The 25224-nt window shown below is 50.8% G+C and overlaps 2 protein-coding genes and 1 long non-coding RNA gene across 4 annotated transcripts; 1 reads left to right on the top strand and 2 right to left on the bottom strand.

Moving 5' to 3' along the window:
• The first annotated feature begins 406 nt into the window (after positions 1 to 406).
• LOC120380963 lies at positions 407 to 3540 on the top strand. Its single transcript, XR_005587893.1, has 3 exons — positions 407 to 487; positions 630 to 734; positions 2190 to 3540. It is a non-coding gene; the product is annotated as an uncharacterized LOC120380963 (long non-coding RNA).
• A 3313-nt stretch (positions 3541 to 6853) lies between these two features.
• LOC120379810 (antileukoproteinase-like) lies at positions 6854 to 12905 on the bottom strand. Of its 2 annotated transcripts, none has more exons than XM_039497338.1 (5): positions 12714 to 12905; positions 11454 to 11597; positions 10578 to 10721; positions 8238 to 8384; positions 6854 to 7113 (listed from the first exon to the last, which is right to left on the bottom strand). In XM_039497338.1, the coding sequence occupies exons 1-5, from the start codon at positions 12811 to 12813 to the stop codon at positions 7109 to 7111; spliced, it is 540 nt and encodes a 179-aa protein (XP_039353272.1). In that variant the 5' UTR covers positions 12814 to 12905; the 3' UTR covers positions 6854 to 7108. The 2 variants fall into 2 exon arrangements, with proteins under 2 accessions (XP_039353272.1, XP_039353271.1); XM_039497337.1 differs by having other exon boundaries at positions 8232 to 8384; positions 12714 to 12902.
• A 1581-nt stretch (positions 12906 to 14486) lies between these two features.
• LOC120380168 (antileukoproteinase-like) lies at positions 14487 to 23756 on the bottom strand. The gene is made up of 5 exons (XM_039497656.1): positions 23654 to 23756; positions 17087 to 17236; positions 16302 to 16445; positions 15426 to 15569; positions 14487 to 14491 (listed from the first exon to the last, which is right to left on the bottom strand). The coding sequence occupies exons 1-5, from the start codon at positions 23754 to 23756 to the stop codon at positions 14487 to 14489; spliced, it is 546 nt and encodes a 181-aa protein (XP_039353590.1).
• Between the last annotated feature and the right edge of the window lie 1468 nt (positions 23757 to 25224).

Below are 25224 nucleotides of genomic sequence, written 5' to 3'. Positions count from 1 at the left end.
AAAATCTCTGTAAGGCCCCTTCTAACCCAGACCACCCGGGCAGGGCAGGATTGTTCCTTATTCTACATTGACCAGAGATGCGTCCAGTCTAGTGTTAAATGTCCCAAACCAGACAGTTCCCACCCCTTTTCTTGGGCGACTCATCACAGTCTGTTACCTCTCACAGCCAGAAGGAGTGTCTTAATGTTCACCCTGGAATTTCCATTTCACCCCACTCAGCTCCCCCATGTCATACTCTAATTGTGCCCTGGCATTCCTTGGGCTCACGAGAGTCGTGCACGAAGCTCAGTGGGGATGGATCTATGTGCTCTATGGATTTAGCGCTTTCCACCTCACCCTGTCTCCCGCCTCCTGATTGTTTGAGTTGCTTTTCTCTGAACTCCTCCAGTTTGTCACTAAGAGGGGACATCCTACCAACTTGGCCCAAAGGCTGAGGAGCCCCACAAAGAGGAAGATGCCCAGTGGCTTCATGGTGGTGTCTCTGGAGGTAGGTCTGAATGCCCAGAGCTGAGTCAGGCTGGTATTTAAAAAATTCACTCCAGGAGGGAGGGAGGAGAAGAGAGCAGAGAAGGAGATGCCTGGATCGATGCCAATATTTGTCCCCTTGTCTTGTGCCATTTCACAACCAGGTTCTTGTGTCTTCCTGCAACTCTTTGCACAAGAAAAACCTGAGATTGCTGGAAAGAGTGGAATTCTCCCCTTGCTCAAGAGCCAGCTGCAGAGACAGTTTAAATGTGAGTGGGGGCAAACTCACATGGAGGGGACCTGTGAGAGATGCTGCAACAGAAACCTGGCTCCAGACAAGATAGAAGTCAGTAAACTATTGACTTCTGGGCAGGGGCCTTTGTCTGATGCTGAGGGCTGCAGGGACCTCTTTGCTCTCAGCTCACAGGCTGTCCGTGTCACTTGGTGCTTTGGGTTTGTGAAGTGAGAACTAACCCCTGCAGAGAACCGCAGGTTCATGCAAACCCAGTGAGTCTGGCCATCCCCGCTCCTCAGCTCAGCACAGCCCAGCTCTTTGTCTCAGGAGGTTTTAGGGTGTCTTCCAGCCCCAGGCTCAGTATTGGCTGGGGCAGCCACTCCACTCACTTTGCCCTGCTGCAGTTCTGGGCAGGTGATCCCTCCTGGTAACTCCCTCCTCTCCAATGGTTAAGGTGGTCTTTTCTGGGGTGAGAGTCCTGCCCACCAATATCCCCCTGCCACGGCTGGAGTACTGCTTACAGTGCATGGTGTAGTGCCGCTACTGGCATAATGATCACAGCAGAGTCTAATGGGACGGGGACAGCCAAGCATCAGCGAGTGCAGGTGCCTCTACCATGGTGTTATAGGGTAACACTGGGCCTTTAAGAGGGAGCAGGGCTGCTGCAGCTGTGACTGGTCAGCTGACCCTATCTGAGCTTTAAAAGGGGGCACCTGGGCTTAGCAAATGCAAGATGTAGTGAGGGTCAGGTTGTGAGAGTGACTGTAGGGCTTGTGCTTCCTGGGAGCAGGGGGTCCTGGACATCTACAACTGTCTGAGTTGTCTGGGATGGGGGAAGGTGGAAAAAAGCTGGGAACTAAAAGGGTGGGGCAAAATGGTGGGAGCTGTAGGGGGAGTTGAGGAACTGCTTCTTCTTTGATTTGACCTAAGTTTGGGCAACAAGTCTGCACGAAAAAGAGTCTGGATGTGGTGGGGAGTCTTTAGCAAGCTGGGGAAAAGCACCCCCTTGTTACCGGAGGTCTCCTTTTCCAAGTGCTGGGTGGCTTGGTGTTGGGTTTGGGGTTTTTTTGTTTCCTTTAGAAAGGAGCCAAATAACTCCCAGAGACCTCTAGGGCAATCAGATCCTTTAGCCTCTCTGGCTCTTGGTGCCCTGCTGCCTCCTGGGCATTATTCAGATGGCTAAAAGCAGCTCCTCAAATGGAACAACTCAAAGAGCCCTAGGCTCTCCTGTTCAGTAGCCTGGATCCTTCTCACCATCTCTATTAAAGGGCCTTTCCCACAGTAATACACACCAAACTCCACAGCTGGCTGGGAGTGATGATAATGCCTGAGGGAGATGAAAACCTCTGCTTTAGTTCCAGTGGCAGGCCTGCAGGGCTCCATCTATCACAGCATTGCGAACCCTGGGCATTCCGTGGTCAGACCCCAAAGAATCGCCAGTGGTTTATAAATCATTAATTTAAAAAATCATTAATCTCTTTTTTTTCAGTTGTCTGCCACCTGCTCCACTCTCTGTTGAGAGGATGCTGCCGCCTCCAGCTTGTGTCTGATCAGCTCAGGCTCAACATTAAATACATGCACACTGCTGGCCCTCTCTGCTCTGACAGCACCCTGCTTACCCTCTTCTACCCCATGAGGTTCTGAGGCTGGCAATGCTTAGTGCCCTGGGGCAGGGTGGGATGGACAGTTAGTCAGCCCAGTGGCATATCTACCAGTCTCAGTGCTGCACTCAGGGGCCCTGGGACAAGGACTCAGCTCATTACTCAGGCCTCTTCAGCTCATCTTTGAGTTGTGCTCTTGCTGAACATGTGAAAAGTTGCACTTGGGGAGGGAGGGAGTGGGGCTGAGCTTGCTCACTACATTTTCAGAGGGCACCCAAGCAATCCCAGACCAATGCAGGCTGCTCTTCCCCTGCTCCATCCGAAACCCTGGCTAAAGAGCGCCCAACAATAGTCTGTTATGGATCCTGAGCTCAGTGGGGGCTGAGACGCAGCATCAGCTGGAGAATTCCTGCCCAGGAGACAACAGAGCTCCCAGCAGGGAGAATTGGAACCTACTGGAGATTTTTCAGTCACACCATTCCCAGCTGGGAGTGTGCTGTCAGGATCCGCCTGATGCCCAAGCTGGGGAAGGAGAGAGAGTCTGGGAAGAGGAGTGGGGAGGAACCTGCAAACAGAAACAGGCACAAATCACCTGACCCACAAAGCTGCTGCGTGAGCCAGTGTCTTTATGTGCTACAATGGCCAAAGCCCCATTACACAGAGTGAGAGAGAAAAGGAATAAAGAGATCCCTGCTGCCACCCAGCACCAACTAAAGAGTTCCCCTAATCCCTGAGCCCTAGGAAAGGGATTGCGAATCAGACTGCTAAAGAGCAGCCCTGCAGGAGGCCTTCCCCTGTTCTCTCTGAGCTGCCTGGGTAGGGTCAGAGCCTACAGGCAATACCCTGGAGAGAGAGTGTGTGTGACAGATGCTGAAGGAGGGAGGTGGAGAGTGTGAGATGGCCCCCACAAGGTCGCAGATCAGAGAACCGCCCCACCCTCAGCTCCTCCAAAATGTCTGGCACCTCTCCCCATGCCCATTAGGGAGCCTAGATCACCGTGTCTCTGAGCTGGCCTTGTGCAGGGTGATTTCTGAGGGCTGGCCCGTGGACCCCGGCAAAGCTGACCTCCTTGAGTTGGTGTCATGGCTGCTCCTGGGGACACCTCCAGCCCATCTGTGAAGCAGGAAGTTATGCTAGAGAAAGGGAAATTGATCTGAGGGGCCAAATGGAAATCCTGCTTTGTACAAACCCAGCCCCTGGTACAGCCCCAACCAATGCCCCCCAGGCTGGTTCCCCACCTCCCACCAATGTGTCAATTTCATGTTTTTCTTGTGCAATAAGCTCCAGGGTGCTGTACCTGGGATTTCTCCAAAAGAAGGCTGCCTGCTCGTACTGTCTTCTTATCACAGATCAGGGCATCAGGCTTTGGGTACATTTTGAAGTAAAGAAATGACACAAATAAAATACCCCAAATCTGGATCATCAATTTCAAATCTAAACCGAAACCACCCTGTCAGGCCCTCAATTCGGTTACTGCTTGGCCAAAGGGGCAACAGAACTAGCCCCAGGAGAGTGTGCCAGATTTATACAAATCCAGCAAGATTGGTCACATTGCTCCTTCCCTAAGCAGAGTCCACCTCCAGAAGATGTCTGGGGACCTGCAACCTCTTAACGGTAGGCTCTGCTATCTGCTGGGGCAGCCCCCCGGGATACATCTCTCTGCTGAAGTTTTTGCTCCTCCCTGTGAGCTCATTAGCCTCTGGTGCCTGATGGGATCTTCTCTGGGGTGGGAGGCCTGAGCACCAAATCCCCAGGTCCTGGCTCGTCCACTGCGACCAGCACATTAGTGGTGCTGTTCTTTGTGCTAGAGTAGGAATGAGTCTGGCCTAATGATCGCAGCAGAGACAAAAAGGAAGGAAACTCACAAGCATAGGTGGATGCAGGAACCTCTAAAGAGGCTGCTTTTCTGGGTGCTGGGTGGAAATCAGCGTCTTGCATTTTCTTTAGAAAGTGGCTGCATATGCCATGGAGAGCTTTGGAATGTGAAAAGGGGACCCCGCTGGATCTCCAGTTCTAGGGGCTCTGCTGCCCTTTGACAGGCAGTTACCAGTACAGCACCAGTAGGACACACGTCTGGGCATTATTCATGCAACTAAACACAGCTCCTGAAATGGAACAGCCAAAAGAGCCCAGAGACTCTTGTTCACTGAATGGCTCCATCCAAGCAGTATTACTTGGGGCTATTACAAGAATCATATACAACAGAATCCACTGCCAGCATCAAGAGGGCAGGATGGAGCTGAAATATCTGCTTTATGTGGGAGACAAGATGGGTGACGTGATATCTTTGATTGGACCCGTTTCTGTTGGTGAAAGAGACAAGCTTTTGAGCTACACAAAGCTCTTCTTCTGGTCTGGGAAAGGAACTCCCAGAGTCACAGCAAAATGCAAAGTGGAGCAGATTGTTTAGCATAAGTAGTTAGCACGTATTGTCATCTCTGCATGCTTTATTTGGGAGCAGCTGCACTGCAGGGCTCCCAAGTAACATCTAGAGCAGGGGTTGGCAACCTTTCAGAAGTGGTGTGCTGAGTCTTCATTTATTCACCCTAATTTAAGGTTTCGTGTGCCAGTCATACATTTTAACATTTTTAGAAGGTCTCTTTCAATAAGTCTATAATATATAACTAAACTATTGTATGTAAAGTAAATAAGATTTTTAAAATGTTTTAAGAAGCTTAATTTAAAATTAAATTAAAATGCAGAGCCCCCCGGAGCGGTGGCCAGGACCCGGGCAGTGTGAGTGCCGCTGACAATCAGCTTGCGTGCCGCTTTCAGCACGCGTGCCATCGGTTGCCTACCCCTGATCTAGAGCCCCACTCCCATGTCTCTTGTGACAACCGTAACTAATGACAAGTGGTCACTTTCTTCCATCACTGACCCAGGAACTTCGTTCATTCATTCATTCATTCATGCCCGTCACCCCAACCGGAGTATGGGCCGCCAACCACAGATCTCCAGAGTCTTCTATCCTGGGCCATTCGCTCTAGCTGGTTCCAGAGGCCAGGGAAAGCGTGTTATCCCTCAAACTCCACTTCCTGTCCCCCTGCTCTCCCTGGAGACCTGCCACCTAGAAGCTTCCCCTTCCCTTGCTGCCCGGAGTTAGGGTGACCAGATGTCCCGATTTTATAGGGACAGTCCCGACTTTGGGGTCTTTTTCTTATATAGGCTCCTATTACCCCTCCACCCCTGTCCTGATTTTTCACACTTGCTGTCTGGTCACCCTACCCAGAGTCCTGACGCAGATTTGATGGGTCAATACAGATACTCCCCCATTATGGCTCCTTGTACCCCTGCAGTCAGGGAGGCAGCTGGCACCTGGGATGATCCTAGCTCATTCTGAGTGGACAGTTCTTGGACTCATTGGCACTAGTGGGCTGGCAGTGCTAGGGTAGGGTTTTGAGGCTGGTGGTTATAGCGCAGGGCAGAATGGGGCAGCCCTGCAGCTCCGTGGCACATCTGCCAACCCCAACCTCAGTGCATCATTCCAAGGCCCTGGGATGGGGACTCCGTTCATTAGCGAAGTGGCTTCTAGCCCACCCTGTGAGGGGCAGCTCCCCTTGCCCTGTGTTGGAAAGACGCTCGGGGGGGCCGGGACGCTGCTGTCACTCGGAGCCTCTTCGCCTTGTTTTAAGGGTCCCAAAGGCTTTCTTAGAAAGAGGCGGATCAATATCCCAAACCAACAGCGGCTGCTTCCTGGGGAAAGAGCCCGGACCAGTGTTAGGATCCTGTCTCCGAGCTCACTGGAGGGGGACGGGGGGACGGAGAAGTGGCATCCGGGGTAGAATCCCCCTCACACACAGAGACAGGAGACATCTGAGCCCCCATCAAGGAACCAGGGAGAAGAGCTGAGGCCAGGTCCGGATGTGCCTGATCAATGAGTCAGAAGCAGCAGAGGCAGTGAGGGGAGGAACCTGCAGGTGGAGGAGGAGCTGGAGTGACCAGAATCACAGGTTACAAACTGCTATGTGAACAAGCTTCTTTATTTGTTACAGTGCACGAGGTGCCAGGATCAGGACACCAAATTATATAGAGTCAGGGCAAGAAGAAAGAGACCCTCAGCTCCCCCCAAAGCCTCCCCTTGACTAAAGAGAAAGAGCCGCTGCACAGGGACTGTGAATCACACTCCTCAGGTCCCTCACGGGATGAGGCCTCAGCCCAGTCCTCTCTGTGCTAGGCAGGCAGAATCTGAAATTCCATGGCAGCCCCCTGACAGGCAGGGGCGGCTCTAGCGTTTTGGCCGCCCCAAGCAGTCATGCGCGGGAGGCGCCCCGGAGCCGCGGGAGCAGCGGACCTCCCGCGGGCATGACTGCGGAGGGTCCGCTGGGCCCGCGTGGCTCGGCTGTACCCCCCGCGGCTGCGGACGGTTTGCGGACGCGGCGGCTCCGCTTGAGCTGCCGCAGTCATGCCTGCGGGAGGTCCAGCTGAGCCGCGGGACGAGCGCCCCCTCCGCAGTCATGCCTGCGGCAGGTCCGGTCATCCCGGGGCTCCGGTGGACCTCCCGCAGGCATGACTGCGGCAGGTCCGCCGGCCCAGCCTCCCGCCCCCCCTCGGCGGCAGGGAATACTCCCTAGATTTGGCCGCCCTAGGCACCAGCTTGTTTTGCTGGTGCCTAGAGCCGCCCCTGCTGACAGGTGACAATGTGGCATGGTTGGTGCTAAAGACGAGACAGATTAAGAGTGCAGGCGCTATGCAGGCATTGTGCAAGCTGATTTCCTAGGGCAGGTCTGTGGGACCCCAGCGAGGCCAGGCACATCGAGCTGGTGTCACGGCTGCTCCTGGCCTGGGAACACCCTCGGGCCACAGGAAGTTATGCTGGAGAAAGGGAAAATGATCAGTGGGTTCAACAGGAAATCGTGGGCTGTGCAAACCCAGCCTCTGGTTCGGCCCCAGCTCCCATGAACACAACCCACTTTGGTCCAACCCAGCCCTGCAGCTGCCATGACCTTCTCCCAGCCTGGGATACCGGGGGGGAGATGTCCACCTGCCAAATCAATGGACCCCAAGAAGGGGCACAGTATCCCCAAAGCCTAGTTACCCTATGGATGTGTAGGGGAGGGGGGCTCAAACTTCCTGCCCTTCAGATCGCACTGAATCCCGAGCTAACTTGCTTGGCAGAGGAAGCTCTCCATGTTAGTATCTCCCCATGCAGCCCCTTCTGACCCTGTTCCTATCTCCACGGAGCAGGGATGAGAGAGCATTAATCTCCCATTCCCAGACCAAGGGAGCGTCCTCGTATCATCTCCCTGCCTCTTCCACTTGTGGTCGACAGGAATTGGGTAGTATTCCTTTAAATTGTTTGCAAGCCCTTTAGTTGCGTGTATGTCTGAGAAGCGCCCAGAACCCTGCCAGAGCTGCCATGGGTGTATGTAGCTAGGCCTGGCACACTGTATGTCATTAGCAAACACAGTTATTGGTCCTCATGGTGCCCATGGTGCGCATTCATTTTGTGACTCTTCTGTAAAGAGCAAAACACGCAACATCACTTCCTCTCTAGATCCTGGATGAGGCTTGTGGGTGGGGCAAGGGGAGGTGTTATCTAAGGACAGCCTGGGCACTGGACCACAAACCCAATCAATAATGTCACCTTCCCCTTTTCTGGCCCCAGACACACCATTGCATAGATTTCCCAGTGCAGCTTCTCAAACTGAATCCCTCCAGATCCCCTCTGCCTGTTTCCCAGGTGGACCCAACTCTTATTATCTTGTGACACCACAGAGTCATATTCATACAAAGGCGTGTAGGAAAGTGCCAAGTACCCAGCCTGTTCCCTAGTCAACCAGAATGGTGAGGCCTCCAGAGGTAGCTCTGATCAGAGCTAATCTCGGCTGGAAGCCATGGGTTGAAATGCCCTTTCCCATAGGTGCCCTGCAGCTCAGCTGGAGCAGGGAGTGATCTCAGTCCAGAGCCCAAAGAGAGGATCAGGCTGGTACCTTTACCATGTCCCTTAGGATAAACACAGGCCCTCCCGCAGAAAGTCTCACAGCACTTCTTGAATCTTGGACACTGGTGGTCAGAGTGGCAGCGATTTGGGGGATTGTACACGGCGCACTTAAAGGTGACATCTGGACAGGTTCCAGGTTTCCCTGTAAGAGAAGATAGCTGCAAATTTTCTAGCAAAGCTACTTGGGACAGGGACAATGAAATCTGTGCAACACCCAGCACAAAGGGTCCCCCAAGATATCTACTGAAATAATAATAATAATTCAGAGAACATGTGGTTATTGCAGGCTGCAGTGTGTGTTATGCTGCAAGTAGCAGGTGAGGGTGGCATAGCTTCAGTACTTGTGTGTCAGCTCTCTGTAGTTGTATTTGCCTCTGCGTTCTCCACATGTTAACACCTTGTGGAGGTGAAACAGACAAGTTGTCCATTGAAGAGAAATGCAGTATAACCCGTGAACACCCCCCGCTTCCACCCTGCTGTCTAGGTGCATTTCCCAGGCTGATGCCGGGGACCAGAGCTCCCAGATCCAGCTGCCACCTGGAAGGGGTTAAATACTGTCACAGATGCCTTTCAGTTTGATTGACAGGTCATGCTCCACCCTGTGGGAAGCACAAAGTCAAGGAGGTGACTAAAGGGAGCAGCCCTTTCACTGCAGCTCACTGAGTGGGGCCTCTCTGTCTGTTGCCATGGAGGGACAATAAGAACTGGGACCCACCCTGCAACCAGCTGAGCAACATGTGCCCATCGGTGCTCTCTGTCCTCTGGGAGTCTGGTGCCCTGGGCTGTTGGCTGGGGCTGGGGCAGGAGCTGTCAGCACTTACCTGTCTCTACTACAGGAAAAGTTCAGAATCCTAGAGACAGAAAATCCCTGTAAGGCCCATTCTAACTCAGACCACCCGGGCAGGGCAGGATTGTTTATTGACCAGAGATGTGTCCAGACTTATTTAATTGTCCCAAGCAATAGGGCTTTCCAGCAGTGGCCTTAGCCATTTTTCTGGCCAGAGAAGAAATACTTTCAGCACTTCCTGTCCCCCAGCTCACCCAATGCCCCCTCCCCCCCCAGCCAATCAGCAGAGCCAAAAAAATAAAAAAAGCGGAATGGCACTTAGGTACAGCACCTATGATGACCATCCTGTTTCCCTTCCCTTGGGACTGGCCCTGGGGCTTCCCACCTCTCCTTGGGAGACTCGTCACAGCCTGATACATCCCACAGCCAGGAAGATTCTTCTAAAGTTCACCCGAAAACTTCCTGATCTTCATCTCACCCCATTAGCCACCCCTCATCCCATGTGACACCCTAACTGTGTCCTCGCCTCCCTTGGGGCCCACACCCTGTGAGTATCTGCAGAGAGGTCCCATCCTCACTGAGTGATCTCCTAGCCACGCTCTGTGGATTTTGCACTTTCTACCTCTTCCTCCTCAGCCAGCCCCCGATCCTGTCAGTTGTTTTTCCCTGAATCTGAACTCCTCTGGTTTGTCAATAAGTACCGTGACCATAGTTCCCAAAGGGGAAAACAGGACACCGTGCAGGGCTAACCTGAGACTCCGTCCCCCCTCGCATGCAGGGCTGGCCTGAGCCCCACAGGCTGAGACAGACAGCCTGAGGCCCTCCACCTGGAGCCTAGCATTGCTGCTGCCCCCCCTCCCCCCGCATGACTGTTCCTCCCCACCCCACCACCAGGGAGGCACACCTGTCTTTTTTGGCAAAGCTGGGCATTTATCCTGTTTGCTCTTGCCAACTGATCATCAGCTGGCAAGAGCAAACCGGACAAATACCAAGTTTTGCCAAAAGAGTCGGGACTATCCCTGCCAAAATGGGACATATGGTCACCCTATTGCTAAGAGGGGACATCATACCAGACACTGACGGTGGCTCGGCCAGAGAGTTCTCCGTTATCTGAGAAGCTACTGCCAAAATGCTCTGTGAACTCTGCAGTCCAGTGACTGAAAACCCAATACCTGGAGATCATTTTCTGGACACTGACTGTCCTGTACACACTGCATTAGGAGGATACCATGAGAGGCACCTTATACTGACTGCTGGACAGATGCCAGGTTTCTCTGTAGCACAGGAAGATCATAGTGTAAGCAACCCTCTGCACTGGAAGCTGGGATAATAAGTGCAGGTGGGTGGTGGCACCTAATGTTAACTAGAGTTCTCCGTTATCTGAAAAGCTTCTGCCCAAATGCTCTGTGAACTCTGGGGTCCAGTGACTGAAAACCCAACACCTGGAGATCACAAAAATGACTGAACTGGGCTGAGGTCCCCAGATACATTTAGCTGCAGCCTCCTATCATCAGGATAAAGGTGACCCAGTTACACTGAGACCAGTACCTCTCTGAAGCAGGATGCAACGTCTCCCACAGCTAGTTTCACAGCATTTCTTTGGCCCCGGACATTGGCGGTCATGATCACAACTGTTGGGAGGATCTGCCTTAAGACACCGTACAGTAACCACTGGGCAAGTCCCGGGTTTCTCTGCAAGAGAGGAGATGGCAGGATAAACAACCTTCTATAACAGGATAATAGCCAGGCTCCAGGCACTGATCTCTGCCTGCTGAGTGCTCAGCTCCAGTCCCCTTGTATCTCTCACCCTGCCAAGACCTAAGAGGATGGACACATGCAAATGATTCCTGCAGGACAGCTGCAGTTCTGTGGGCTTCATCCCCTTAATGCCAGTGACTCTCTCTGTAACCCCAGTGCCATCACTCCTCATTGCAAATAACTTTCAACAACAAGGAGCAGGGACAGACAGGCACCATTGGGACTAAAATGAGTGGCGCCTGTCAAAGTGAGGGAGATGGGAGAGGCCTGCTTGGGTCACACAGCACACTCCTGCCCTCCCCGTCCCCGATGGGCTAGGGCAAGGAGTGATGATCTCACTGCAAAGCAAGGTGGTAGGTTTGGAAATACTGGCCCTGCGGGGTTCCATGGTTGGGCGGACGGCAAGCCTTTGTACAGGTGGACATGCAGCACTTTGTAGTGCTGGGGCACTCGGGATCCTAATCACACACTCATTAGGAGGATCTACCCTGGGACAGGTATTCTTGATATCTGGGCAGGTCCTAGGTTTCACTGCATCAGACTAAGCCCCTGGCATGAACATCTCTGCCTACTAAAGGCTGAAATACTGTCCCTGGCTCAGCAGCAACAGGGTGAGAGCTCCCTGGGGAACCAAGAACCACAGACTATAAACAATGAGGCAGGTACCTTGCAGAGGTAGAACACAGCCCAGTCCACAGCTGGTGTCACAGCACTTCTCTGCCCCAGCACACTGTCTGTCTGATTGACAACGATCTGGGGGATTTAACCTCTTGCACCGAAAAGTGATCACTGGGCAGATCCCAGATTTCTCTGCAAGAAAGAGGAGCACGGTATAAACACCACCTTGTAATGCCGGGCAGCATGCTGAGCTCCAGTGAGAGGCACCTGCCATCAGGCACAGTGCAGACTGTGGTAGGACCAGTCTGGACTCTGTGAAATTCTGCTGTCGGTTGAAAGGCCTCTACTGAATTATTCTGGGCCTAATCCTCCCCTTCCAGGCACCTCATGTGTCATTCACAGCTCTGCAAGGCAGGTGTAAAATGCTGCCATGTCAGCATGGAGGAAGAAGCACAAGACTACAAAAGGGGCATGGCAGGGGGAATCGGGCCCCCTGTGGCTGAGGGGTGAGTGACTGAAGCCTCACCATGTGGAAGTGAGAATTGGGGAGGGAAAGGACCCAGACAGGTCTCTAGCCAAATCCTCTGGACACTGTAATTCCAGACCCCTGCTACCCAGCCGTGCTGTTTAATTACACCTTTAATTCCCAGCCTGGAGTGGGCTCGGCTGCTGTTTCTCATGAGAACGGCCTGTGCTGCTCTGGCTGCAACTCCTCAGAGCCTGCAGGTTCCGACCACTCAAAATGGGAGTTTGCTGCGTTGCTCAGTAAAGGCGGGGCCAGCGCCTTAGCTGGGGCAAACCAGTGTAGCTCTGTCGACTTCATTTTACATCAGGTGGGGATTTGACTGAGGCTACACGGAAATGCATTGGGGTGTCCGGCTGTGAAGCTTTCCACAACGAAACCCCTCAGTGGCCCAGCAGGCTCAGACCAAACCAAGCTAATGAAATTCACATTGAGAAACTGCAACTTCGGCACCGACTGCATCGACCCTCACTCCGTGGTCTCTGTGCCTTCTCAGGCTCAGTATCTGAATGGTATAAAATCCCGAACAGAGCCTGCTAGTGAGGTGGCCTTTGGGCTCATATCAGGGCACAAGGACATTTCCTTTCCCTGGTGCAGGAGCAGTTGTGATCCCAGAACGTCGGGTGCTGAGTGTCAGTAAAGAGAGCAGCCCTGTTAGTGCTGTCTGGGGAGCGGACCACTCCCTACTGCCTGAAGAGCCCCTGCTCTCTGCCCTCCCATGGGACAGGAGCCTGCTGCCCGCTGCCCCTTGGGTAGAGCTGGCAGAGGCTGTTCTCAGCACTTACCTCTGGGGATTTGTTGCATGGGTAAGATTGTGCCAGACCAAGACGGCGGCACCATCCAGAGGGTGAGGAGCCCCATGAAGAAGACACCCAGTGACTTCATGGTGTTGTCTCAGGAGGCAGGTCTGAATGCCCAGGGCTGTGTCAGGCTGGTATTTAACATCTCACTCCTGGGGGAAGGGGAGGGGGGAGCAGAGAAAGAGGTGCCTGGTGCCAATATTTGTCCCCTTGTCTTGTGCCATTTCACAATCAGGTTCTTGTTTCTTCCTGGAGCTCTTTGCACAAGAAAAACATGAGATTGACCCATTGCTGGGAAGAGTGAAATTCTCCCCTTGCTCAAGAGCTAGCTACAGAGACAGTTTCAATGTGGAGTGGGGACAAACTCAAATGGAGATGACAACAGAAACCTTGCTCCAAAGAAGATAGAAGTCAGTAAACTTTTGACTTCTGGGCAGGGGCCATTGTCTGATGGAGTGGGGTGCTGGTACCCTTTTGCTCTCAGCTCCAAGCTACAGCTTCCACCACCCTGCTGTTAAGTCTCTTTGAGGTCCCACCTGGTGTGTGGGGGGGTGCGTCCCCCAGTTCCAAACCCTTTCGAAAGAGCCTGGAGCAATGCTTTGATTCCAGCTCTGAATGCATTGGCGGAGGCTGTGGGGGTGGAAGTCAGGGTGGATGTGATTGTGCAGGCTCCGGAATCACAAACAACAAAGATTAGCTATGAAAGAAATTCTTTATTTGTATTGTGTCCAAGTGATACTAATTAAACCTCATTAGCAACGAGTTCTGGCAACAGGACTGGAAGAGATGGCCCCGCCCTCAGACAATGAGATCCACACCCAGGAAAGTCTGTTTCTTTTCAGGAACATTTACAATAGCACCATGGATAAAAAATCTCAAGGTCATCACAGTACTGTGCTCACCCTGGTCTCTCTATGGTGCCTAGGCAGGGTCTGAACCTGCAAAGGAATTTCCCCAGGGAGGTAACAAGTGACAGTACAAGAAATATGTGGAAGTACCTAAATATACCCTCCCCATGGTGAGTGTTAATGGCCTGGCGCTAGAGTGGTTTGGAAGAAGCTGAGAGCGTTCAGACAGTATTAGATTACAAAACACTTTTGTACAGAAATATTCTTGACAAAAAAAGGGAAAAGTTCTGTTGTAATTTTGGTGGTGGGGTTGGATTACTTGGAATTCCCTTTTCTTTTCCCTCCCAGCCTGTTCTCACAGATAGTTGGATGCTATAGATGCAGATTTGAAATAGGATACTCCTTGTACAGATAAGCAGCCGGTCATACCGGAGTGCTGGAACGCTTTTTAGAGTGGGGGTGCTGAGAGCCATTGACCCAAACTGTAAACCCTGTAGATAATGGAATCCACTTCAATCCAGGGGCTGCAGCAGCACCCCTAGTTCCAGCACCTGTGTGTCACGCTGCTTCGTAAACTTTTCTGCAAGACTGGACCAATAGAGCAACTGTATATCATCTTCATGCTGGACTGCAGGGTGAACTGTAAGAAACTTAGCTAAAAATCCCCTCTTGTCTGAATTGCATCATTGCTTTTATCACCTTCTCATTTAAGTGATGTGAGTCTCTGTTCTTCTGTGTTAATTCAAATATCTAGAGTCGGCTTTCTTTCCAGTGTTGTATAGAGAGAGGTGAGCTGGAGTTATGTGAAGTGATTTCATGCTTTGGGCCAGGGGAGATTCAGTGAGGTTAGGCTGCAGGGAACTGGTGTCATTGCTGCTCCTGGGGATGCCTTGATCTATTGTGAAGCAAGTTATGCTGTGGGGGGGAAAAGAAAAGTAGTTAGAAGTCTTAAGGGGAAAATCCTGTTCTATATCAGAGGGGTGCTGGGAGCCAGGACTCCTGGATCCTATTCCAAAATCTTGGCCATTTCCCACATGGCTCCAACACTTTTCATCTCATGGCACGACACCAAACCTGTGTTTTCTTTCGCTTGTTTCCTGCCACAATTCTGCTACTCATTCACGGTTTCACATGTACCGCCTGATATGGCCCTTGGAGTGATCTCTCTTCTGGGCCCAGCATGAATGGGGATGTTTCAGGCTCAGCACCAGTGTAACAAGTGTTGGCGAAGCTGGGAAGCTGCCAAGTACCCATGTCCTTTCCTGGGAAAGCAGCATATTGTGCCTCTGGACTTCAGCTGTGGTTAGTGCAGTGATTTGTGCCTGCAGCCCAGGGCTGTACAACCCTCCCCAGTGGGCAGCCCTCGGGCTCAGCTGGAGCAGGGAGGGATCTCACTGCAGAGGCTGGGTACTTATGATGTAAACATGAGTGGAGGTGGGTATCTTTCTGTGGCTAATCACAGTCAGTGACGCAGCACTTCTCATTTTCTGGACACTGACTGTCCTGTACACACTGCATTAGGAGGATACCATGAGAAGCACCTTATACCGACTGCTGAACAGATGCCAGGTTTCTCTGTAGCACAGGAAGATCATAGTGTAAGCAACCCTCTGCACTGGAAGCTGGGATAATAAGTGCAGGTGGGTGGTGGCACCTAGTGTTAATTAGAGTTCTCCATTACCTGAGAAGCTTCTGCCCAAATGCTCTGTGAACTCTGGGGTCCAGTAACTGAAAACCCAACACCTGGAGATCACAAAAATAACTGAACTGGGCTGAGGTCGCCAGATACATTTAGCTGCAGCCTCCTATCATCAGGATAAAGGTGACCCAGTTACACCGAGACCAGTACCTCTCTGAAACAGGACGCAATGTCTCCCACAGCTAGTTTCACAGCATTTCTTTGGCCCCAGACATTGGTGGTCATGATCACAACTGTTGGGAGGATTTATCATAAGACACCGTACAGTAACCACTGGGCAAGTCCCGGGTTTCTCTGCAAGAGAGGAGATGGCAGGATAAACAACCTTCTATAACAGGATAATAGCCAGGCTCCAGGCACTGATCTCTGCCTGCTGAGTGCTCAGCTCCAGTTCCCTTGTATCTCTCACCCTGCCAAGACCTAAGAGGATGGACACATGCAAATGATTCCTGCAGGACAGCTGCAGTTCTGTGGGCTTCATCCCCTTAATGCCAGTGACTCTCTCTGTAACCCCAGTGCCATCACTTCTCATTGCAAATAACTTTCAACAACAAGGAGCAGGGACAGACAGGTACCATTGGGACTAAAATGAGTGGCGCCTGTCAAAGTGAGGGAGATGGGAGAGGCCTGCTTGGGTCACACAGCACACTCCTGCCCTCCTCGCCCCCGATGGGCTAGGACAGGGAGTGATGATCTCACTGCAAAGCAAGGTGGTAGGTTTGGAAATACTGGCCCTGCGGGGTTCCATGGTTGGGCGGACGGCAAGCCTTTGTACAGGTGGACATGCAGCACTTTGTAGTGCCGGGGCACTCGGGATCCTAATCACACACTCATTAGGAGGATCTACCCTGAGACAGGTATTCTTGATCACTGGGCAGGTCCTAGGTTTCACTGCATCAGACTAAGCCCCTGGCACAAACATCTCTGCCTACTAAAGGCTGAAATACTGTCCCTGGCTCATCAGGAACAGGGTGAGAGCTCCCTGGGGAACCAAGAACCACAGACTATAAACAATGAGGCAGGTACCTTTTTGAGTTAGCACACAGCCCCTTCCACAGCCGGTGTCACAGCACTTCTCTGCCCCAGCACACTGGCTGTCTGATTGACAACGATTCGGGGGATTGTGCATCTTGCACCTGAAAGGAACCACTGGGCAGGTCCCAGATCTCACTGCAAGAAAGACATGCACTGTGTAAACACCACCTTGTAATGCTGGGCAGCAAGCTGAGCTGCAGTGAGAGGCACCTGCTATTACGCAGAGGAATGCCACATTTGTGTGGAATTAAGATAACATTGGGACTAAAAACAACTGGCATCCCTTGAAGTGAGGGATGCATGAAAGGCCTGCTTGGACAAGTGCCCCCCACCACCGATGGGCTGGAACAGGGATTAATCTTACCGCAAAGCATGGTAGAAGCAGGGCCGTCCTTTACCCATACGTAAAGTATGCAGCTGCGTAGGGCACCAGGAAAAAATCTCCTGGTGCCCTGTGTAGCTGCATGCTGCTCCAGCCCATGCTCCGGCTCTTTCCCAGGGCCCTCGGCCCCGCCTCTTTCCGCTCCACCCCCACTCCCCTGAGCTCTGCAGCAACCTGGCCCCAGCCACACCGTCAGTGAGTGCTGGAGGGTGGTTCCTCCCCGCCCCCAAAATCAGCTTCGACCCCCACCGCTGCAGAGGCCTGGGGCCTGCTCCTCACCCCATGGAGACCTGGGGCCCCACACACACACCCCGCAGGGGGGCTGCGTAGGACCCCAGAATAACTAGGGATGGCCCTGGGTAGAAGGATTAGAAATACTGGCCCAGTGTGGTACCTTGGTTGGGCTGAAGGCACTCCTTCCCACAGACGGACATGCAGCACTTCATGGGGCCGGCGCAGTCAGTGTCTTCCTTACACTTATCAGGAGGGTTTATCATGCGACATGTACTTGCGATCAATGGACAGGTCCCAGGTTTCGCTGAAACTAACAAACAAATCCTGTGTTACAAGTAGGGCTGTCAATTAATCACAGTTAACTCACTTGATTAACTCAAAAAATTAACTGCAATTAAAAAAATTAATTGCGATTAATTGCACTGTTAAATAATAGAATACCAGTTGAAATTTATTAAATATTTTGGATGTTTTCCTACATTTTCAAATATATTGCTTTCTATTACAACACAGAATACAAAGTGTACTTTTCTCACTTTATATTATTTTTAATTACAAATATTTGCAGTGTAAAAATGATAAAATAAATAGTATTTTTCAATTCACCTCATACAAGTACTATAGTGCAATCTCTTTATTGTGAAAGTGTAACTTACAAATGTAGATTTCTTTTTGTTACATAACTGTTTTGTTTTTGTGTGCAATGTAAAACTTTAGAGCCTACAAGTCCACTCAGTCCTACTTCTTTTTCAGTGAATTGCTAAGACAAACAAGTTTGTTTACATTTATGGGAGTGTAGCAGGGTGGTCACCCTCTCCTGGCCTGAGGGGCTTAGAACAGCCTAGCATAGGGCTGTGGCTGGGGCAAGCAGCTCCCATGCTGATTGAGGAAGTATGCGCAGCTGGGAGCCATGCCCCAAACAGACCATAGCCAGCCCATATAAAAAGGCTTTGAGCCAGGAGCACAGAGTCTCCTCTAGCTGTAGAGGGAGACAGGCCTGGCTGCAGGGAGCTAGAGAAGGTACCTGGAGTGGAGCGGAGCACAGCTGGGAGAAGGCCAAGGGAGATAGGGAGCTCCGGCCTGGAAACCCCCCCAGGCTGTGGCCTAGTAGAAGGCCAACCAGATACTGGGGTTGCCTGGAACAGCCCAAGGCTAGGCAGAGGCAGCAGGTCCAAACCCTCGTTGCTAGTGATAAGTGGCTTATACTGCAGTCTGCTCCGGGAACAGGGCTAGTTGGTGACTGGCAGTAGCCCACGACTGAGGCAAGGTGGGGATAGAGGGTTGGGGGTTGCCCTGGGTGGGGAGACTCTGAGACTGGTGGCATTACCAGGGGGCAGCACCCCAGATAATGGGGCACTGGGTCCTGGGAGGGACACGGGGGCCAACCGGCAAGGGGGACACCGGCCTGCAGAGGGCGCTCCGGAAGCTGGAGGAGCTAATTCCCTGGACGACCAGCAGGAGGTGCTGCAGGGGTGAGTCCCCGCACCACTACAGGAAGATACTGCTGATTGCTTCTTATTTACAACGTCACCTGAAAGTGAGAACAGGCATTCACATGGCACTTTTGTAGCCAGCGTTGCAGGGTATTTACGTGCCAGATATGCTAAACAGCTGTATGCCCCTTCATGCTTCAACCACCATTCCAGAGGACATGCTTCTATGCTGATGATGCTCATTAAAAAAATAATGCATTAATTACATTTGTGACTGAACTCCTTGGGGGGAGAATTGTATGTCTTCTGTTCTGTTTTACCCACATTCTGCCATATATTTCATGTTATAGCAGTCTTGGATGATGACCCAGTACATGTTTGTTTTAAGAACACTTTCACAGCAGATTTGACAAAACACAAAGAAGGTACCAATGTGAGATTTCTAAGGACAGACACAGCACTTGACCCAAGGTTTAAGTATCTGAAGTGCCTTCCAAAATCTGAGAGGGACGAGGTGTGGAGAATGCTTTCAGAAGTCTTAAAAGAGCAACACTCCAATGCGGAAACTACAGAACATGAACCACCAAAAAAGAAAATCAACCTTCCTCTGGTGGCATCTGACTCAGATAATAAAAATGAACATGCATCGGTCCGCTCTGCTTTGGATCGTTCTCAAGCAGAACCCATCATCAGCATGGATGCATATATTCTGGAATGGTGGTTCAAGCATGAAAGGTCATGAATCTTTAGCACATCTGGCACATAAATATCTTATGAGGCCGGCTACAATAGTGCCATGCGAACACCTGTTCTCATTTTCAGGTGACAGTGTAAAAAAGACAGGGGAAGCATTATCTCCTTCAAATTGTAACCAAACTTGTTTGTCTGAGCGATTGGTCGTAGTAGGACTGAGTGGGCTTGTAGGTTCTAAAGTCTTACATTGTTTTATTTTTGAATGCAGTTATTTTTTGTACATAATTCTACATTTGTAAGTTCAACTTTCATTATAAAGAGATTACACTACAGTACTTGTATTAGGGGAATTGAAAAATACTATTTCTTTTGCTTTTTTACAGTGGAAATATTTGTATTAAAAATAAATATAAAGTGAGCACTGTACATTTTGTATTCTGTGTTGTAATTGAAATTAATATATTTGAAAATGTAGAAAGAATCCAAAAATATTTAAATAAAAGGTATTCTATTATTCTTTAACAGTGCGATTAATTGGACTATTAATTGCAATTAATTTTTTTAATTGCTTGACAGCCCTAGTTACAAGGTAACAAACTAAGCTTTTGGCACAAAGATCAGTTCTTGCTCAAACTGAAACACTGTCCCTGGCTCAGCAGGGACAGGGTGAGCACTCCCTGCGGAACCCCCCTTTTCGCCCCAGGCTATAACCAATGAGGCAGTTCCCTTGCTGAGTTAGAACACAGCCCAATCCACAGCTGGTGTCACAGCACTTCTCTGCCCCAGCACACTGGCTGTCTGATTCACAACGATGAGGGGGATTGAGTGTCTTGCACCTGACAGAAACCACTGGGCAGATCCCAGATTTCTCTGCAAGAAAGAGGTGCACAGTATAAACGCCACCTTGTAATGCCGGGCAGCATGCTGAGCTCCAGCGAGAGGCACCCGCTATCAGGCAGAGTGCAGACTGTGGTAGGACCAGTCTGGACTCTGTGAAATTCTGCTGTCGGTTGAAAGGCCTCTATTGAATTATTCTGGGCCTAATCCTCCCCTTCCAGGCACCTCATGTGTCATTCGCAGCTCTGCAAGGCAGGTGTAAAATACTGCCACGTCAGCATGGAGGAAGAACCACAAGACTATAAAAGGGGCATGGCAGGGGGAATCGGGCCCCCTTTGCTGAGGGGTGAGTGATTGAAGCCTCACCATCTGGAAGTGAGAATTAGGGAGGGAAAGGACCCAGGCAGGTCTCTAGGCAAATCTTCTGGACACTGTAATCTCAGATCTCTGCTATTGCAGGTGGTTGCTTATACCAGCAGAGCCCTGTTTGAGAGAGAACAGGGGCACGCCCAAATAGAAAAAGAGCTTCTGGCTGTGGTATTTGGAATGGAGTGATTCCATCAGTGCACCCATGGCCACTAGTGCAATCAGGCCACAAACTTGTAGAGACAATCACAGCAAAACTCCTTCTTAGCGCTCCAAAGAGACGGCAGCACATGTTGCTGAGCCTCCAGCTCTACCAGGTAGAGATCAGATATTGTCCAAGATGACTCCTGGTGCTAGCGGACACCCTGAGACCAACATCAGCAAGATGGGAGAAGGGGGTCAGGACGCTGAACCCATTAACCTGATGCACTGTCTTGTAGTTTCAACAGTGAAGCTGATGGAAATCAAGGAAGCTATGGACAAGGACACTCAACAGAGCGATCCTAGCAGACAAAAGCCAAGTACTGGGAGGAGCAGAACCATATATGCAAATTTAAGATGAGCTGAGTGTGCAGGATGGAATCATAGTTTGTGGGCAGAGAGCTGTTGTCCTCACCCAGTTACGTGAGGACGTCATGCCTCAGACCTGGGTATTGACAGCTGTCTTACACAAGTTCAAGAGTGTGTTGACTAGCCAGGAATGAATACATGATTCTGCTCTTTGATAGAAGGGTGTGACAGCTGCCAGTCATGTGATAAGCAGGAGAAAGAGATTCGCTTACCTATGAGCTGCACACCCAACCTAGGTGGGAACTGACTTTTTTACTTTAAAAGAAAAGCAATGCGTGATTGCTGTGGTCTATTGTTCAAACTGGTCAGAGGCCAATGCCCTGCCTGATACAAGAAGCAAGTCAGTGATTGGCAAACTGGCAACCCGCCTTGTGAGGTATGGCATTCTGGACACTGTATTCACTGAAAATGAACCTCCATTTGCCTTGGAAAAGTTTAAGGAATTTGCATGCAAATTAGGAATTTGACTCCCTGGCATTTCCACAGACTGATGATGAGGTGGAATCAGATGTGAAAACAGCTAAGAGACTGTTACACAAGGCAGTTTCTTGGAGTTCGGTCCCTTTGTTGGCATTTTTGGCACGCAGGCATACCCCATCAAAGGGGGTGCCAAAACTGTACCAGTGCAGCCACTGACCACAACCTTGCTATCAATGAGGGGAGACCTGTTGCAGCCAGAAGGCTGGGAAAATGTCAAGACGAAATGGCCAACAATTGGAGAAAGCAGGTAACAGAGTATGACAGGTCAGCCAAGGACCTTCCAGCTCTGATGACAGATACCCCTGTGGAGGATCCAGCCATTAGAGATACATCAGAAGGAGTTGACTAAAGGATCTGTGTGGGATGTGGTGATATCCAGGTCATATGACTGGACTGCACAAGAGGGAGAGGTGATCTGAAGGAACCGGAGGCTCTTACGAGCCAGCAGACACAACACCTAGAGAGGGCCTACAGGGATACAGAGCTGCTCAGAGAATGAAAAGACAGAACCACCCGGAGGCCAACACCACAGGGAGGGAGGAGACTTCACAGAGACATATTTTGCTAGACTTGGAGACAGGGCGACAGAGATGGGTCACCCCCGGTGTGGTCACTAGTTGGGGAGTCCAAACGATCTCAAAGACTATGTAGCCACCTGAGAGTCTATGGTGAAGATAAGACTCTAACTTGGCTATATGCTAGCAACCTCTGGCTGAAGGGGACATAGGGTGGGTGTCTGAGTGTCAATTATTTGTTTTTGATGTATATATTAAAATGTTTGTAAAATAGGGAAGATGTCAGGATCAGTGGCACTGGAATCAGAGAGCCCATGTTCCCTGCAGTCTGTCATTGAGGTGAGAGGGAAATTGGGAATGTGAGGAGTTGGGCTGGAAGCAACACAGCCACATGGACAGAGCAGTTCACAGGGTTGAATAAAGTTCCACTGGTTCAACTTCACCTGAATTCAGCTTCACTTTTTGCTGGTGAAATGCACATGAGGAACAACCATTTACTCCGGGACCTTTGAGTTCAACATTGCCCCAAGATGATAAATACCTTGAGATAACCTTATCCAAAACATGATGGGAGTCCCTGAACTGGGCAGAAACTCTGGCTTTGGTCCAGAAATTAGGATACAGACTTGAGAGACCTGGGTTTAATTCTACCCAACTCTCTCTGGCTGACCTTGGGTGAGTCACTTAAGTCTCAAAGAGAAGATACTGGATAGATTGGACTGATGATCTCATTTGACATGGTAATTCCTTCATCTTTTGAACAGGAAACAAGGCCAGAGGGAGCCCTAGAACATTTTGTACTTTATAAACTCCCACTTGTTTTCAAGTGACTAACATACAAATAAAAACTGTGAGCAAGGGACGAAATAACACCTCCCCTCCCTAAAGACTTCCAGCCGTGCTCTTCTGAGAGAGAAGACCCTGCTAGACATCAAGAGGACAGATAGGGAGACATGGGAAGGAAAAGTTGTGAGACTTTGAAGAAACAGCCCGATAGAAAAGAAAATGTAGCTTTGCTCTGATCAAGACCATCAAGAAAATCAGTGTCCTTCTACCCCTACCTGTTTGTGCAATAAGAGGGACCAATGACTTGATTTAAAATCCTATGAAGGTGGGCAGTGGTAGAACAAATGTTCTGATGATTAATTACTTCAATGATCACTCAAGGTCCAAAGGATGGACACAACCACTGATTCCTTCAGGAAAGTTACAGTTCTGTGGGATTCATCCCCTTAGGGCCAATGATTCTCTTTGTAACTTCAGCCTTGTCATTCTTCATTTTGGATCCGAATACCTTTTGACAACAAAAGTCCAGGCATGCCACATGTGTGTGGAATGAAGGTAACATTGGGACTAAAAATGACTGGCATCTCTTGAAGTGAGGGATGCATTGGGGTGTCCAGCTGTGAAGCTTTCCACAACGAAACCCCTCAGTGGCCCAGCAGGCTCAGACCAAACCAAGCTAATGAAATTCACATTGAGAAACTGCAACTTCGGCACCGACTGCATCGACCCTCACTCCGTGGTCTCTGTGCCTTCTCAGGCTCAGTATCTGAACGGTATAAAATCCCGAACAGAGCCTGCTAGTGAGGTGGCCCTTGGGCTCATATCAGGGCACAAGGACATTTCCTTTCCCTGGTGCAGGAGCAGTTGTGATCCCAGAACGTCGGGTGCTGAGTGTCAGTAAAGAGAGCAGCCCTGTTAGTGCTGTCTGGGGAGCGGACCACTCCCTACTGCCTGAAGAGCCCCCTGCTCTCTGCCCTCCCATGGGACAGGAGCCTGCTGCCCGCTGCCCCTTGGGTAGAGCTGGCAGAGGCTGTTCTCAGCACTTACCTCTGGGGATTTGTTGCACGGGTAAGATTGTGCCAGACCAAGACGGCAGCACCATCCAGAGGGTGAGGAGCCCCACAAGGAGGAAGATGCCTGCTGACTTCATGGTGCTGTTGGGAGCCAGGTGTGAATTCCCATAGCTGAGCCAGGCTGGGATTTAAGCTCTCAGACGGGTGGGGCTGGGAAGGAGAGGAGGCATTTGGGTTCCTTTCAACATCCTGACCTTCCTCCCCTTCCATTTCATGAGCCAGTGCACGTGTCTGCCTCACCCCTTCTTGGGCAAGAACAAAGTAGCTGCCTAGTTTCTGAGAGGTTTTGCCCCTGGCAGAAATAGGGAGTTCCCCATATTACTCAGCAGCAGCCTGGGTCAATGGCCTCCACCTGCCAGCACGCCACCTCCCCTCTGCTCCCAAAGACACACGTATTCAAGGAGTTTAAAGCAATAGGTTTAACCCAGAAATGTGCTGACAGACTTGCGACCTGGTCTGCCTAGACCACACTCTGCTCTTTTATAAGTTGATTCACAAACCATGTGAATTATAGATGATGAACAGCAATTCACTCTAAGACTTTTGAGTTCAGCATTGCCCCTAGAGCAGTCGTTCTCAAACTTGGGCTGCCACTTGTTCAGGGAAAGCCCCTGCCGGGCCGGGCTGGTTTGTTTACCTGCCGCATCTGCAGGTTCGGCCAACTGCGGCTCCCACTGGCTGCTCCAGGCCAATGGGGGCTGCAGAAAGGGTGGCCAGCACGTCCCTCGGCCCGCGCTGCTTCCTGCAGACCCAATTGGCCTGGAGCAGCCAGTGGGAGCCGCGATCAGCCGAACCTGCAGATGTGGCAGGTAAACAAACCGGCCCAGCCCGCCAGGGGCTTTCCCTGAACAAGCGCCGGCCCAAGTTTGAGACCCGCTACCATAGAGGAGCTGTGATAATTGCCTGCTGACATAACTTCATGCCAAACCTGATGGGAGCCACTGAATGGGCAGAGACAGTGGATTCTCTTAGGTCAGGGTGTACCCTCAAGACTTGGGAGACCTGGATTCAATTCTGTCTTGCTCTTTCTGTCTGACTTTGGGCAAGTTACATAAGGTCAGATTTCAAAGGTGTTTACATGACTAAAGATGCAGATAGGCGATTAATAGGGTTCTTCAAACCGCTAGGCATCAAGCTCCCATGGAAATAAAAATATTTAAGGTTCCCTCTGACATTGTCTCCTGCTCAGCAGCAGATCTGGCATCTTCTTCAGGAGGAATCAATGGGAGTTGGGTGCACAGGTGCTTTTGAAAATACTCCAAGGCTACTATCTGCCTAAATGCCTCTGAAAATCTGGTCCTGAGTCTCTCTGCTTCAGTTCCCCTTCTGTGAAATGGGAATAATAGCACTTTGCTGCCTCACAGGGGTTTGCAAGGGCAAATACATTAAAGGTGCCTCTACACCAGGTGATAGAGGGGTCTGATTCCCCTGGCTGCATATATGTACCACGCTAGCTCTCATCTCAATACTAGTGTAGTCATGGTAGCACAGGCAGCAGCAAATGGTGACACTAACTAGCCATGCTGAGTACAAACCTGCCAGAAA

This window comes from Mauremys reevesii, linkage group 13, assembly GCF_016161935.1.
Source record: "Mauremys reevesii isolate NIE-2019 linkage group 13, ASM1616193v1, whole genome shotgun sequence".
In the NCBI taxonomy this organism is placed as follows: Eukaryota; Metazoa; Chordata; order Testudines; family Geoemydidae; genus Mauremys; species Mauremys reevesii.
The sequence above is the reverse complement of the archived record's forward strand: the minus strand, read 5'-3'. Positions and strand labels throughout refer to the sequence as shown.